Raw genomic sequence first — 16674 nt, 5'->3', positions numbered from 1 at the left:
TTCCCATACCTACAAACGCCTGTATCGTTAAGACGACAGGAGGGAGAAAGAGAAAAAAAATTCTCATGCTCTGAAAAGCATTCAACAATCTTACATGCTCAGCAGCATTCAGAACACGGACAAATCACAACAGAGATGTTAACGGTAGCCGAAGACAATTCGTTAATTTCCACAGCACAAGACAAAACAACAGATAGAGATGCATTATGATTTAGTAAGACAATCAGAACTAGCTAGTGGTTAATTAACCAAAAATTCAATTCATCAAGTCTCAAAAGGTCCCAGTTGGTTGATCCATTTATCTGCCTCCCATCATCAGAATGGCAACCAGTCTTACTCCATCTATGTCAGGTTTATTACTAGCGAAGGTTTCCGCTTGGTCATTTTGAGCTGTCTTTGGTCCAATATGAGCCAGACTATTTGATCCAAGAAGGTCAAGTATGATGACCAGTTTCAATAAGACGGTTTGAAAAACAGTTTTAGCTAACCCTAGCTGATCTTCATCAATCAGTCTCAACTGGTCAGTTATGTCCAACCAGTTAATCTCAACTAAGTCCCAACTAATTGAATCTACCAGGTGATCTAAATTGTCTCATTTCAATCGACCAGTTGGCCTTAATTATCTAATCTCAGCCAACCAGTGCTCTCAATTGTCCTATTTCAGCCAGCCAGTTGATCTAAATTCTCCAGTTTCAGCCAGTTAGTTGGTCTAAATTGTCCAGTCTCAGCCAAGCACATAGGCTGAAATGACCAGTTTATTGGTTGAATAAGTCTCCTTCGTCCAGTCTTAGCTAGTGTGTTAATCTTAATTGGCCATTTAGATTATCTCAGTCTCAAACACAATTTCTGATCACTGCAAAGAAACACAGTGGAACCTAGGTTTATGAATGCCTCTCATCAGGAACAAATCAGTTTATGAACAATTTTTCAAACATAAAATGTTTTGGGTGAATAACAGACATGCAAACTGGCAGCAACAAGCTGGGAGCATCAGTGGGAGAACATCAGTTACTGTCTGGGTTTCACTCGGGGCACTTTTCTACTTGAATTCCCTGTGCCTTCCCTTAAATTTCCTATGGGGAAAAACTGATTTGGTTTACAAATATTTTGGGTGACAAACAGCCTTCAGGAACAAAATTATTCATAAACTGAGGTCCTACTGTTCACTGGAGAATTGGTTTCCCTAGCTGTGTCTTACATGAGGGCAAAAATAATCAGTCCTTTTAGAGACCAAAAGGATTCAGTTTTTGTGTTAATGTAGGCAGCAGAAGTCATTGTTCCATACCTTGAAAGAAACCCAGTCAACAGCTGAGAGAGCCAGCCATTGGATATGGGCTGAAAAGGGCTGATGAAACCTCATTATGGATAAAGCAGGTACATCTTGGCTTATATGGCTAGTTAGATCTGCATCAATCCAAAATTTGAATGATGCTGATGGTCTCAAGATGAAGGACTTAAGATCAACTATCAATGGTTGAGGGCTAATCAGTGGGCAGGGCACTATAAAGCCATCAAGAAGAAAGCCCTGAAACAGTGCACATTCTCTCTTGATGACCCCTGAAACCTGCAGATGGCACTTTCAATTGGCAGCGCTTGCACAAGAGAGCTGATTATAAGTCAATGTTGAGGTCATTGTCGGATTGTCAGTCAGTAATAAATTAGGAAGAGAAAAATGCAGATGCACACACGGCAACAAATGGGGAAAAACAAATTTAATTTACTACAGCATGCCAGAGGATTTGCACCACTGAGGTACCAGCGGTCAGTTGTTGGGAAGTTAATATGTTAAATAGTCACACATTATCTGGACAACAGCTCAAGAGAAGCTGGGGTTTTAAGGCATCAGCAAAAAGATGCAAACAAAGCGAATAGAAAGAGAGAGAAAGAGAGGGAGGGAGAAGATCTTTCATGCTGCAGTTGTTTAAATGATAAAGCTACATGTCAAGAGTTGGCAGTCACATGATATCATGTTGGAGGAAGTGAAACATGGGAGAATGGCACTGGAGTTCACTGAAATGATAACTGGAAATATCTGGAGAGGGGAACCAGAGGTTAGGAAATCATTTTTAGTTTTAATCTGAAGGCTTGACCCATATATACACCCCTGGTTGTGCCTCCTACTTGTTTAGACATGAACTTGCCAGGAAGCATCTGATTGAGTCTACAAAATGCTCAGGTAGGAAGTCGACACCTGTAACTAACATTTGCATGCTGTCCTTCTCTTCCAGACTGTGAAGGCTTACCATAACGTTTAATTTAAATACAGTGAAATTTTTTATGGGGCATGTAGAGGTTAAAGTTATTCCATAAACATAAAATAATAATAAAGATTAGAATACATCATTTACATTATTTACATTTGATGGATATTTGTCCTCATCTTGTTTGTTGTTAACACAATTTTTCGGCTGATATACCCTCCAGCCTTCATCAGGTGTCTTGGGGAAACTTCGAACCTGAGTTCTCATTCCTAAGGTATTTTTCGATGTTATTATTATTATTCAGGTCACTGCCTGGAATCAAACTCGGAATCTTGGGGTTAGTAGCCCATGCTCTTAACCACTACGCCATATGCCTCTGCAATCCAATGTATAGATATGCCACAGGCATATGGCGTAGTGGTTAAGAGCACGGGCTACTAACCCCAAGATTCCAAGTTCGATTCGAGGCAGTGACCTGAATAATAATAATAATAATAATAATAATAATAACATGGAAAAATACCTTAGGAATGAGAACCCAGGTTCGAAATTTCCCCCAAGACACCTGATGAAGCCTGGAGGGTATATCAGCCGAAACGTTGTGTTAACAACAAACAAGATGAGGACAAATATCCGTCAAATGTAAACAATGTAAATAATGTACATAATTCCTCATCTCTTAAATATAGAACTGTACTGTACTAAACACTACTATAGGCACATGTAGTGGAAGGGGGTTTAATCAATTACATCAACCCCTGTGTTTAAGTGGCACTTATTTCATCGACCCCCAAAAAGGGGAAAGGCAAAAATCAACTTGAGTGGAATTTGAACACAGAATGTCAACCTGATAGAGATGATGCCAGGAAACATTTTGCCCAGCACACGAATGATTCTGCGAGCTCACTTCCTTTATAATAAAAATAATCCTTTCTAATAGAGGCACAAGGCCTGAAATTAGAGGGGGGAGGGGCTAGTTGATAACATTAACCCCAGTATTCAGATGGTACTGACTTTATTGACCCTGACAGAATGAAAGGTTATGTTGACCTCAGCAGCATTTGAACTCAGGTTGAAAAAAACCAGATGAAATGTTGCAAGGCATTTTGTCTAACACAAACAATTCTGCCAGTCCACCACTTAATAATAATGGTTTCAAATTTTGGCACAAGGCCACCAATTTCGGGCAGTTGTGGTGTATGCACCTGTTGTACCCTTATCAGACAGGTAGTCATGATGGGTACATTGGGTTTCATATATTTGTACCCCAGTGTAACTTTGATGGCATGCACTGCTCTTTCACTCAATAGTAATAAATAATAATGGTTTCATATTTTGGCACAAGGCCAGCAATTTCGAGGGAGGAGGTAAGTGCTCAATGGATACTTCTTTTATTGACTCCGAAAGGATGAAAGACAAAGTCACCCTCAACGGAATTTGAATTCAAGAGACAAAAGACAGCCAAAGTGCCAAAGTGCCACTGTGCATTTTGCCCAGTGTGCTAACGATTCTGCCAGCTCACTGCCTTAATTATAATAATTATTTCAAATTTTTACCACAAGGGGAGGTGGGGGTGAATCAACTACACTGACTCCAGTGTTCAACTGGTACTTATTTTATCAACCCCGTAAGGATGGAAACAAAGTTGACCTTGGTGGAATTTGACCTCAGGATGTAGCAACAGGCAAAAAAGCGCTAAGCATTTCGCCCAGCATGCTAATGATTCTGCCAGCTCACCACCTTACCTTAATGATAATAATGATCCCATCTGCAATAGGGACAAGGAGTGATATTTTGTGGGGAGGTGCCAGTTGATTACATCTACACCTGTGATCAACAGGTACTTATTTCATTGACCCCTAAAAGGATGAGAGGCAGTAGACATTGGCGGAATTTGAACTCAGTTCGAGATGATGGACGAAATACCACTATGCGTCTTGCCTGGTGTACTAGCGATTCTGCCAGCTCGGCACCTTAATTAATAAAGTTTGTTAACGGTGATTCCTTCACCCGATCCCTACCTAAACACAAACACAAAGTAAAATGAAAACATGTCGAAAAAACAAAAGGACGTGGTGTTTTTGTGAATGGGCAGTTTGCATTTTGTTTTTACCTCTATTAACTTCTTGTGTTCATCGTTCAAGCGCTTGGTGAGTTCTGTGACAAGGGTTGCACCCTCCAGGGTCCCCACAGCACCTGCGGAAAGAACAGAGATGGAGGATACTCAACAAAAGTAAGAAATATACAAAACGATGAAGAAAAAGTGAGAATGTAAATACAAAGTATTATTCTTTCTTTCTTTTATTCTTTTACTTGTTTCAGTCATTAGGCAGGGGCCATACTGGGGCACCACCTTGAAGAATTTTTAGTCAAATAAATTGATTCCAGTACATTTTTTTGAAGTCTGGTACTTATTTTATCAGTCTCTTTCACTGAACTGCTAAGTTACAGAGACACAAACACACCAACACTGTGTCTTTGTTTCTCCACCACCACTGCTTGACAACCAGAGACACACAGGCTTCTTTCAGTTTCCATCTCTCAAATCCATACACAAGGCTTTGGTCAGCCCAAAATGCCACACAGTGGGACCGAACCTGCACCTAGACTGTGTTTGTGTTCATACTTTGTAACTTGGCAGTTCATCAAACAACAAACAATAAAATAGGCACCATACTGCAGTCAAAATGATAAACTAAACCCTTGTAGGTCAGGCCCCAGCATGGTCGCTGGACTATGACCTGCTTCTACGATATTTCCATGCACAAATTGGCCTCTTTAGTCATCAGAGGCATAAACATGGACAGAGGGAAAGAAGCGGTCAAGAAAAAGCCAAATATATTATCAGACACATGATAAAACGCTGACAATGGCAACAACTGTTGGATAAGCCAATTTTACATTTGAAACACATTCCTGGCAAGTGGTACAGGCATATTAATTGCTGGTAGGGACAAAGTATTTCATTTTGATAAACAAAATACTGTGTCCCTACCAGCAGCCAATATATATTTTTTTTTTATTTTTATTGCCCACAGAGGGCTAAGCATAGAGGGTACAAACAAGGACAGACAAAGGGTTTCAGTCGATTACATCGACCCCAGTGCGTAACTGGTACTTATTTAATCGACCCCGAAAGGATAAAAGGCAAAGTCGACCTCGGCGGAGTTTGAACTCAGAACATAACGCTAGACGAAATACTGCCAAGCATTTCGCCCGGCGTGCTAACGATTCTTCCAGCTCGCAGCCAATATCTATTTTCATTAGGTTTATGATGAATTGAGCCACACTGGCAATATATTGAGTCTTGTAAAAAAAAAATTATGTTTACACAAAGCTATGCACAGATGAAGAAGTAGTGAAGTGGACAAACCTTTCGGAGCAGGTTCTTGACCAATTGCCAGCTGATAGTCGTACTGTTGACGGAGCCTCTCTAAATGAGAGGACCACTCTCCCTCGCGCCGGTCAGTTTCCTCATTGTGGTACCGGGCCAAAATGTCACGAAGTTCAGCCAGTTCATTCTGTTTTTTCTCCTCCAAAGCTGCTTTCATCAACTCAGCTTCGGACTTGTGCAGCTGTTCAGCAGTGAGACGAGTGGCTTTGATGCGAAGGTTAAGTTCATCCTGAGGGGTTTCAAATAAAAAATATACATAAGTAAATAAATACAGAAATAAACATCTGCTCCTGGCAAGATACACATGCAATACAAAAATAAAATACAGAAACTTGACTAATTTTCATCTTTTCTCTATGACTTTAGTAAAACACTTCCAGTAGATTTTTGTACACAACTTTAGTTGAATTACTCCAAGGTGACCATATTTCCACTACATATTTCTTGTTAAACGAAGAAAAAATACAGGTGAATGAAGATAGTATTACTAACAGGTATAAGGAACCAGATATAGCCAGGCCAATACAGCAGGGGAGAGACCTTGACCATGAAGTTCACGGAACACTGAGGGTATAAGATGTTTTGGTACCATCTCTTTGGTGTTGCAGAATCAACACTGACTTATTTACCATTTTCTTACTCTTTCTATCTGCTCGCGCACGTGTGTGTGTATGTGTGTGTGTGAGAGAGAGACCAATGAGTACTTTTGCCAAATTCAGGCTGAATGTCCAGTCAGCCGAGCCAAATCGTCAGTGTCTAAACCACTGCTCATAATTGTCTCAATTCCATCAAGAGGAGTCTTAGTCTTGTCTTGGCAAGGACACGAGAACCTCTTTAGCACAGGTGCCATGAAAAATGCACCCCATAAGCTCTGTGAAGTGGCTGGTGTAGGGAAGGGCATTCAGCCATATGAATCATACAAAATAAAAATAGAAAAGAGAGGTATGGACTCCTATTCATGCCTAGGAGAGTAGTAACCTTACAGAAATACATGACTCTGCCAACCCATACCAGCACAGAAGGGGATATAAAATGATGGTGATGACGATGATGACTATACATGAGTATACAGGAGAAACAGTTGTGTGGTATGGATATGAAATGGTAATGGCAGTTCTAGGTTAAGGGAATAGGCCAAGAACGACAAGGGAAGTAACTGTGGAAGACATGGATTTGAGATAATCAAATGAGAACAAGAAATAATTTTAAATTTTTTTATTATTGGTTCCTCAATTATCCCTAGAGGCCTTCCTGCATAAGGAGGGCCACATCTCTATCGTTCTCCCCGCCACTTTTTTTTTTGTTTTAACTTTACATGCTATGCATATGTCCCTTCTTTTCCAGTCTATACTGTGTATACTTACTTTCTTTCTTCCATCCTTTTTTTTATTATTTTTATCATTTCCTTATATGTAAACTCCACCCCACACACACACACTTTATGTCTGTCTTTTATTGTCCCCCTCATTCTTCGCCCTTGTGGCAAATAAATGAAATCATTATTATTATTATTATTATTATTACCTCCGCCTTAACGAAGGTGGAGATATTGTTTTCAGTCGTGTCTGTTTGTTTGTTTGCCTGTGGACAAGATATCTCAAGAACCACTGGATGGATTCGGATGAAACTTTCAGGGATGTTTGGACTCGTGACTGGCACAAACTGATTAGATTTTGGGATCGATTCGGTACCAGACAAGGATTCTGGATTATTTTTCCAGTTGTTACTTAATTTCTGAGAGCGGTTAGATTCATTTTTAGTATTCTTGTTTGTGAAATCAGTGGAGTTTATTTCAGATATTCTCATTTTAAAAATCATCTCTCATTAATCGTTGAGAGGACGTTGGTGTTGCGTTGGCAGAGGTTTGCGCTCTCTGAGTGTTCTTGTTGTTATTATTATTACTTGCTTCAACTATATTATTTTTGATTCGATGCACTCATTGAACTGCAGCTGTGCTGGGGCCCTGCCTTGCATCATTTCAGCTTTAAAAAAAATATCTAACACACTTATATATGCGTGTGTGGTTGCGTGCATGTACATGTGTGTGGTATTCCTGATAAATACGATCATGTTATATGTACACGTACACATGTACGTACATACACCCAGTATGTAACACAAAATCCTTTAATCTCACAAATCCCAAACTCATTCTCTAAACCGACAACTTTACACAATTCAAATCAAGTGTGGAAAATTGAAACACAAACACCACCAACATGAGTCGCCACAACCTGTACCACATGCTCCTACCACTTCACACTACCACTGACCAACTTTACCACTAGAAACAGCAGCTAAATCCTCACATGACACTTGATCAGATTATAAAAGCCGCATGGAGAAATGTTATTCTAGAGATAAAAAAAAAATTTTTCTTGAAAGTTGTGGTTCTGGGTTCTCTGCGAGTTGGAAAAAAGACAAGATGGTCATGGTTGGAATTCACTTGATCACAAGTGTGCTTGATCAGGACAGACCTGGAGTTAAACAACCACCAGCACAACCACCAAACCATCACCAAACACCACATGAGGCCAACAGAAGAGTCCTACATGGTCACCTGGTTCGTTAGATATAGCAGCTAAATCTTCCTGAAAGTCACACCCAAAAGACTTATAAAGGAAGGACATACGGGAAAACAGTCCTGAATTTCGAATGCCTGGATCGAAGATGTGAATACCATTGACCACAGGTCTACTCGATCAGGACTAACTTAAGGTTAAAGAACCTCCTTTAACTTCTATCATTACTATCGCTATCCACGACCACCACCACTGCAAGTGATCACAATAATCTTTTAATTAAACGGTTCTTTATGTAACCCATTTACAGCTAGGTGGGGTGAGCCAGCAAGAGTTAAGTGCCTTGTCCTTGGACACAATGACGTCAAGGACATCGTCTGCTGTTTTGGGTCAGTGACCCAACGCCTTATTGAACTGGCCAGCTGCAGCACAGATGATGATGACGACAGCAACGATAATGAGGAAAATGATCGGAAGGGTTTGTGATGATGGTGGTGATGATGGTGATCATGATATTTATAATGAGTAATGTAATGACAATGATGATGGAGACAGACAGACAGAAAGAAATTAATGAGATTTCATGACGTTCATGCCTTCTCTAAATAAACTGAAATGAAGTGCAATCACGGCAGTTTTGGAAGATATTCAAATCATTAAGATTATCATCATCATCATCACTAACTTTAAAATCATCATCATTTATACCATTGCATTCATCATTAACATCATAATTGTGATGATGATGATGGCTACGATGAAGATAACAATGATTACAATTAGCAACTGTAACAACAACAACAACAACAACAACAACAACAATGTAATCCTGTTAAGATGACATGCAGGATCAACGTCGGATCTCTCTCCAACCTGTAATTACCATCCCAAACTGCAGACGAGGCTGCCCAAAAATAACCAACAACGCTGACAAACACGCAGATGGATAGGATGTGACAGAGTAGTGAAGGGAGACGTGTGAATAGAGGGGTAGTGAGAGGTGATGCTGCAGTGAGACAGTGAGGTGGGGGAGGCGGGAAGAGATTATCAAATCTACTTTACCGTTATTATTATTAGTATTATTATTATTATTATTATCACTAAGTTGTTGAGGTGGCAGAACCGTTCTGAGTTCAAATGCTACAGGGGTCGATTTTTGTCTTTCATCTTTTCGGGGGTCAAATAAGTACCAGTAAAGTACTGGGGTCAATGTAATCAACTTCCACTCCCTTCAAAAACTGATGGGCCTCTGTTGCTAAAATTGGAAATTATTATTGTTAATTATTACACCCAGTAATTAAGGTAACAAGCTGGCAAACACGTTAGCACAGCACTGGACGAAATGCTTAGAGGTATTTCACCCATCACTATGTTCCGGGCTCGGATCCTGCCGAGGTTAACTTTGTCTTTTATCTTTTCGGGGTCAATAAATTAAGTACCAGTGAAACACTGGGGTCGATGTAATTAACTAGTCCCCTCCCCTACCAAACTTTCAGGCCTTGTGCCTTTAGTAAAAAGGAGTAGTAGTAGTAGTAGTATTCACAGTCACAACTGAATGCGTGTCAGTGGTTCAAATCCCATTGTTACCAATAGCAGAGACAGGAATGGTATGGAGTTATCTCCCTCTACATTCTGATCCACCCTCCAATACCACGGACGACGCAACACCACAACCACCACCACCACCACCACCATCAAACTACTGGACAACCAGGACATGAAATGGACACAGTTCACCCTCACCAAATTCATCAGTCATTGACCTGATCGTTTTTATTTTTTACTTGTTTCAATCATTAGACTGTGGCCATGCTGGGGCACTGCCGGCCCCTATAGCATTTTTTTTCATTAAACCTGGTACTTATTTTATCAGTTTTTTCTGCTGAACTGTTAGGTTACAGGGACATAAGCCAACACCAATTATGAAGCAGGAGGAGGGGTGGGACAAACACAGACATAAAGAGTCACACACAAACATCATCATCATCATTTAAGCAAGTTCAGATGATACTTTTTACATGCCACCGGCATAGGGAACCAGTCAGGCAGCACTGGCAACGACCCACGCATGAATGGTGCTTATTGTGTGCCACCAGCATGACAGCCAGTCAACTACAATATCCATTTGATTGTGATTTGATTTTTAATTTTACTTGACCCAATGGGTTTCCTCAAGGACAGAATGTCGCCCGACGATTCAAAGGTACTTTTTAAATGGACTGGTTATGTGACACTGGTATAGGCTATGGCTGTGATCTCACTTTACTTGCCGGGTCTTCTCAATCCCACCATATCTCCAGAGGTCTCGGTCTATACACACACACATATATATATATATATATTCACACAGTATATAAGAAACTTGGATGTTAACATCCCTTTTAAGAGGCATTTATCTCCTCAAAATAACATATATTTATATATCATCATTTAATGTCCGTTTTCCATGCTGGCATGAGTTGACTGAGGTCTGGAGAGCCAGTGGCTGCACCAGGCTCCCATCTGATCTAGCAATGTTTCTATAGGTGGATGCCCTTCCTAATGCCAACCACTTTACAAGAGTGTAGTGAGTACTTTTTACATGCCACCAGCACAGGAGCCAGTCAGGATGATGATGATGATGATGATGATGATGATGATATGTGTGTGTGTGTGTGTGTGTGTGTGTGTGTGTGTGCGTGACAAGCTTCTTTCAGTTTCCGTCTACTACATCCAATCCACTCACAAGACTTTGCTGAGTCCAAGGCTATAGTGAAAGACATTTCCCAAAGGTGCCACGCAGTGGGACTGAACCTAGAACCATGGGGTAGGGAAGCAAGCTCCTTACCCCATGGCCACACCTGGGCCAATGCCACAATACAATCAAAAACAAACAAACAACAATCAAGAGTTACATCACCAGGTGCAGGCATGGCTTTTTGGGAAAGAAGTTTGCTTCCCAACCACATGGTTCTGGGTTCAGTCTCAGCATGTGGTGGTACCTTGGGCAAGGCTAACCAAAGCCTTGTGAGTAGATCTGGTAGATGGAAAGTGAAAGAAGCCTGTAGACATTCAACATCATGCAGCTCTCTGGCTTGCTAGCTCCTGTCAAACTTTCCAACCCATGCCAGCATGGAAAACAGGTGTTAAATGATGTTGACGATGATAGTGGTGGTGGTGATGATGATGAATATGATTGTGTGTGTGCGTGTGTGTGACACTGTGTATATGTTTCTCCCCACCACTGCTTGGCAACTGGTGTTGGTTTGTGTATGCCCTTATAACTTAGTGGTTTGGCAAAAAAAAGACTGATAGAATAAGTAACTGTATTAAAAGACAGGGTGGATTCATTCAACCAAAATACTTCAAGGTGCTGCCCCAGCATGGCCACAGTCTAACAACTGAAACAAGTAAAAGAACCACCAATGATAAATTTATAGACGCTATTGTGCTTCGACCAAGTCCCCATAGCTCACCCATGCTGAGGCTACCACCAGAAGGTACAGGTGGCTGTGTGGGTAAGTAGCTTGCTTACAAAAGCCTTGTGAGTGGATTTGGTAGACAGAAACTGAAAGAAGCCTGTCATATACGTGTGTGTGTGTGTGTGTGTGTGTGTGTGTGTGTGTGTGTATGTTTATGTATCTGTGTTTTCCCCACCACTATCACTTGACAACCGATGCTGGTGTGTTTACGTCCCCGTAACTTAGCAGGCCAGCAAAAGAGACTAATAGAATAAATACTAGGCTTACAAAGAATAAGTCCTCAGGTTGATTTGCTCGACTAAAGGCAGTGCTCCAGCATGGCCGCAGTCAAATGACTGAAACAAATAAAAGGTGGCGAAATGCTTAGCGGCATTTTGTCTGCCGCTACGTTCTGAGTTCAAATTCCACCGAGGTTGACTTTGCCTTTCATCCTTTCGGGGTCAATTAAATAAGTACCATGTGCTCTTCAGGGATGGTAGATATGGTAAAAAAAATGTCATATCCAGCTTTTGGGCATTGTGCAAAATGACAAAATGAAGTTGTGGGACACAAATGAAAAAGGGTCTATTGAGTGGTCCCTTGGTTGTAATCCAAGAGTCTGATGGGTGAAAGTATATGCAGGAGAGGGGTGGTATGTGTGTAGGGGTTTTTGTTTTTGGAGGGGCAGGTGCCTAAACCATTAAGCCAATGTTTGGGTGTATATGGATATGTGTGTTCATTTGTGCATATTTTGGTTAAACACTTTGTTGGATTTTCAGGATGTGATGACAATAGAGATTCCATCGATCAAATTCACTCACAGAGCTTTGGTTGGCCTGAGGCTAAAGTAAAAGAAACTTGTTCAAGGTACCATGCAATGAAACTGAACCTGGAACCAAGTAGCAGGGAAGTAAGTATCTTCACTACACAGGTGTGTCGTGCAAATATTATATATTTCCATTAGTCTTAGATTATTACGGTCAGAGTTATTCTTCAATACTGTTGCATTGCATCACTGAAAACTGGTATTTTTGGAGTGTTGTGGGTGCTTTATATGTGCCACCGGCATGAGGGCTAGTAAGGCAGTACTAGCATCGACCTCGCTTGAATGGTGCTTTTTGTGTGCCACCAGCACGAGGAACAGTAAGGAAGTACTGGCATCAACCATGCTTGGACGGTGCTTTTTACATGCCACCAGCATGGGAGCCAGTCAAGCAATACTGGCATCAACCATGCTCAAATGGTGCTTTTTACATGCCACCAGCACTGTTATGTTTATCACAGACTGATCTGTGGTAACATGGCTCAATCATCAATCAAAAATTGAGCTTGAACTGCAAAAGTGCAACTCAGCAACCAGCCATAATACTCAGCTACCTCAGAGTTGTAAATGAGTGCCACCATCACAAAAACAGTGCCATTCATTTCTAATATTCTGCTAAAAGACATATCTGGTTATGAAGAAATATTGCCTTGCTTAGAAACAGGTGGGGATTGGTGACAGGAAGGGCATCTAGCCATAGAGAACAAGAATGCTTCAATAAACTTCATCTAACCCATGCAAGCACAGAAAAGTGGATGTTAAAATGATGACGATGATCTGGGTACAAAGCCCTAAATTTAAGGTGAAGGTGTAGTTGATTAAGCCAGGTGCAGTACTTCACTGGTACTCAGATTTATCAAACCAAGAAGATGAAAGGCAGCTCTACCCACCTGAACTGAGGCTACACACCTGATCTCAATAGACCCAATATATATATATTGTATCTGCAAATACAACCAATTCAACAACTGACCACCTGAATAATAAATGAACGCTTCTGACACGTACACAATCTATGTGAATGGTTCATCTGGTTTCAACAATGTGTTTCCCAGCTGTTCAATCAATTGAACAACCTGATCATTGAATTATAGTAGAACTGGTTGAATATACCACAGACACATGTACCATTAAGAATCAGCATATCACAGGGTGTAGTTGGCTGTTTGAAGAAGTTTTCAGGTAGAACCAATGTGACATAGTGAGTGTGAGTGTGTGTATGTATAAAAAGGGGCCAACTGACCCTTTCAGTATAGGTACAGTCCATCTGAGGGATTTCCAACACATTTTGCTCCCATTCCAAATTCATTCCCAAGATACAGGCCCGAGATGCTACACAGTGAAGTGAGACTGAACTAAGGACTCGATTCACATAAAGAAAACTTCTTAAACCCCTTAACCCTGCCTACACCCCTCCACACACACGTACATAGACAGGGCTCAATCCCATGGAATCAAAACTAAAATACAGTTAATCAAACAAAAATGGTCAATGCATTATGATTTAAAATAGATGAGCATGGTCATTGCCAGTGCCACCTGACAGGCTCGTGCCGCCTGACAGGCTCCCATGCTGGTGGCATTTAAAAAGCACCCACTACACTCTCGGAGTGGTTGGCGATAGGAAGGGCGTCCAGCTGTAGAAACTTTGCCAGATCAGATTGGAGCCTGGGTGCGGCCTCCTGGCTTGCCAGTCTGCAGTCAAACCGTCCAACCCATGCCAGCATGGAAAGCGGACGTTGAACGATGATGATGATGAAGATAAGTAGTTTGACAGAGTGATGCAGAATATAAATAAATACACAAACATGGAGCACAACATCATCATCATCAGCAGCAACAACAACAACACATCATGAATGAACAAAGGAGTTTCAGAGTGATTACTTGATCTGCTAGAGGCAACAAACAAATCTTCCTCAAATCATTCCCTTCTGTTGTCTATTTATCAAGACTTGTTTTACGGGCATATGGCGTAGTGGTTAAGAGTGCGGGCGACTAACCCCAAGATTCCAAGTTCAATTCCAGGTAGTGACCTGAATAATTCTTTTTTCGTTTTGTTTTTTAATCTTTAAAATAACAAATTTGGTGGAGTAGTCCAAGATGCACTATGTGTGATATACAGACTGGGTGGGCACAACTGGAATGCTTCGGATTGAAACTGTATTGGAGGAGATCAGGACTGATAAAGATGAGCAACAACAACAAATAAAATCACCAACATACAACAACGACACAAACTAATGTGAGAAGCTCTTCAAGGTCACTGATTCTGCTTGAAATAGCAGCCAAATCAGCCTCCACTCACACCCTACCATCTTAGAAAAAGAACAGAGAGGCTAATGTAATCCAGCCTTCCTGCACATAGGGGAAAAATAGGTTGGTCATGGTCGGGATGTCTTTGATCACAGCTTTGCTTGAACAAGGTTGACCTGGGGCTAAATCAGAACATCAGCAGCAGCAGCTGGGAGAACAACATCGATGTACAACAACAACATAATAACAAGAAGATACAACAGACACTGTACAACAATAACAGCAACAACAACAATTAATAATAATAATAATAATAATAATAATAATAATAAATAGCGAAGAGGAAAGACAGACAGACAGAAAAAAAGAGAGAGAGTAACAGATAGACAGACAGAAAGAAGCACTGAGAGAGAGAGAAAGAGAGAGTAACAGATAGACAGACAGAAAGAAGCACTCAGAGAGAGAGAGAGAGAGAGAGAGAGAGAAACAGAGAGAGACAGATGGACAGAGAGAAAGGCACAGAGAACTAGAGAGAGAGAGAGTAACAGATAGACAGACAGAGAGAAGCACAAAGAGAGAGAGAAAGAGAGAGTGCAAGAATGTGAGTGACAGACTGACCATTTTCATATACCAATAGACTTTTGTGAAAGCTAAGATGGCTATCATTCTTTGTTGGTGGCACCGATGATGGTGATGATGATGATGGTGACACTGCTAAGGTGGTCCATTGCTGGCAGAACAGCATCACAATAAACATAGTTTATCAACATCAATGTTATTATGGAGGACTCAACATGTGGTGTTTTTTTACTGGAGCTGAAGGTACAGGAGGAGGAGGACAACGAGGTACGGGAAGAGCAGAGTGTGTGAGGCTTATGAGGGAGATAGATATATGTATATATGGAAGTGTGCACATGTCATAGTAAGGAAATAAGTGTGTGTGTGTGTGTGTGTGTGTGTGTGTGATGGGTGTGAGAAACATTGAAGTAAATAAGTGTGTGTGTGTGTGTGCGTGTGTGTGCGTGTGTGTGCTGTTTGTGTGTGTGAGAGAGAGATGGTTATGAAAAATATGTAACTGTGTTCCCATATATAAGTGTATATGTGTGTATAGGTTTTGAGTGTGTACATATGTGTGCGAGATGGAAACTGTGTGTGTGTGTGTGTGTGTGTATGTATATATATATATATATATATATATATATATATAAGTTGTTTATATATTTATAATCCATGCAATTGTGTGTGTGTGTGTGTGTAAAATAAAGCTGATGAAATAGATGTGTATGAGTGTACCTTGTGTGTGTAAGAGAGAGAGAGAGAGAGAGAGGGAGTCAGACAGCTACAATGTGTATATGTGTATATGTTTATGTAAATGAGTGAGAGATTGTAGATGTAAGTTAAGCCAGTTATAATTAAGATTTAAATCAGTGAATGTGTGTGTGTGTGTGTGAATAAGCAAACAAAAATTGAGAATTAGAGAGAGAGAGAGAGAGAGAGAGAGGAGAGTGGCACTTACCTTGTAGTGTGAGGTGAGTTGGTCGAGATGCGCTTTATGTTGTTTGACAATCTGTGAGATGACCAGCTCCAGTTTGTGCTGCTGGTCCTCGGTAAGGTCCTTGCGCAGTTCATCCAGAATCTGTTTAATACATACATAAGGAGAATGGTATATGTTGGACAAGTTTCTTTTTTTTTTTCTTTCATTGTTGAGCATACAAATGAACAGGTTAGGACTGTGTGTGTGAGTGCATGCCAGCACACACACACACACACACACACACATAAAATGTCAGTGTGTACGCACTTGTGAAGACGAACTACTTACATAAATGTATGCGTTTATATAATTATGCACACACATATACAAAAGCTATAGATGATCATTTTAATAATACAAATCTATTAGATGGAAGTTTATTGCACACAAGCACATGTCATGCCAAAACACAGGTATATGTGCACTCCCCTCATAACACACACACACATACACACACACACACACACACACACACACACACACACACATATATATATATACATA

General features: G+C 40.7%; 1 protein-coding gene across 10 annotated transcripts in view; it reads right to left on the bottom strand.

The window, feature by feature from the left end:
- LOC106868309 (A-kinase anchor protein 9) overlaps positions 1 to 16674 on the bottom strand; it is a 351276-nt gene that overhangs the window by 253938 nt on the left and 80664 nt on the right. For all 10 annotated transcript variants that reach the window (XM_052970882.1, XM_052970883.1, XM_052970887.1 and 7 more), the window contains 3 exons: positions 16153 to 16272; positions 5575 to 5824; positions 4315 to 4397 (listed from right to left, as the gene is read on the bottom strand). In XM_052970882.1, coding sequence (XP_052826842.1) covers positions 4315 to 4397; positions 5575 to 5824; positions 16153 to 16272 — 453 coding nt within the window. The remainder of the gene's footprint in view (positions 1 to 4314; positions 4398 to 5574; positions 5825 to 16152; positions 16273 to 16674) is intronic.

Source organism: Octopus bimaculoides, chromosome 9 (assembly GCF_001194135.2).
Source record: "Octopus bimaculoides isolate UCB-OBI-ISO-001 chromosome 9, ASM119413v2, whole genome shotgun sequence".
Taxonomy (NCBI): Eukaryota; Metazoa; Mollusca; class Cephalopoda; order Octopoda; family Octopodidae; genus Octopus; species Octopus bimaculoides.
This window is presented reverse-complemented; position numbering and strand designations above follow the sequence as displayed.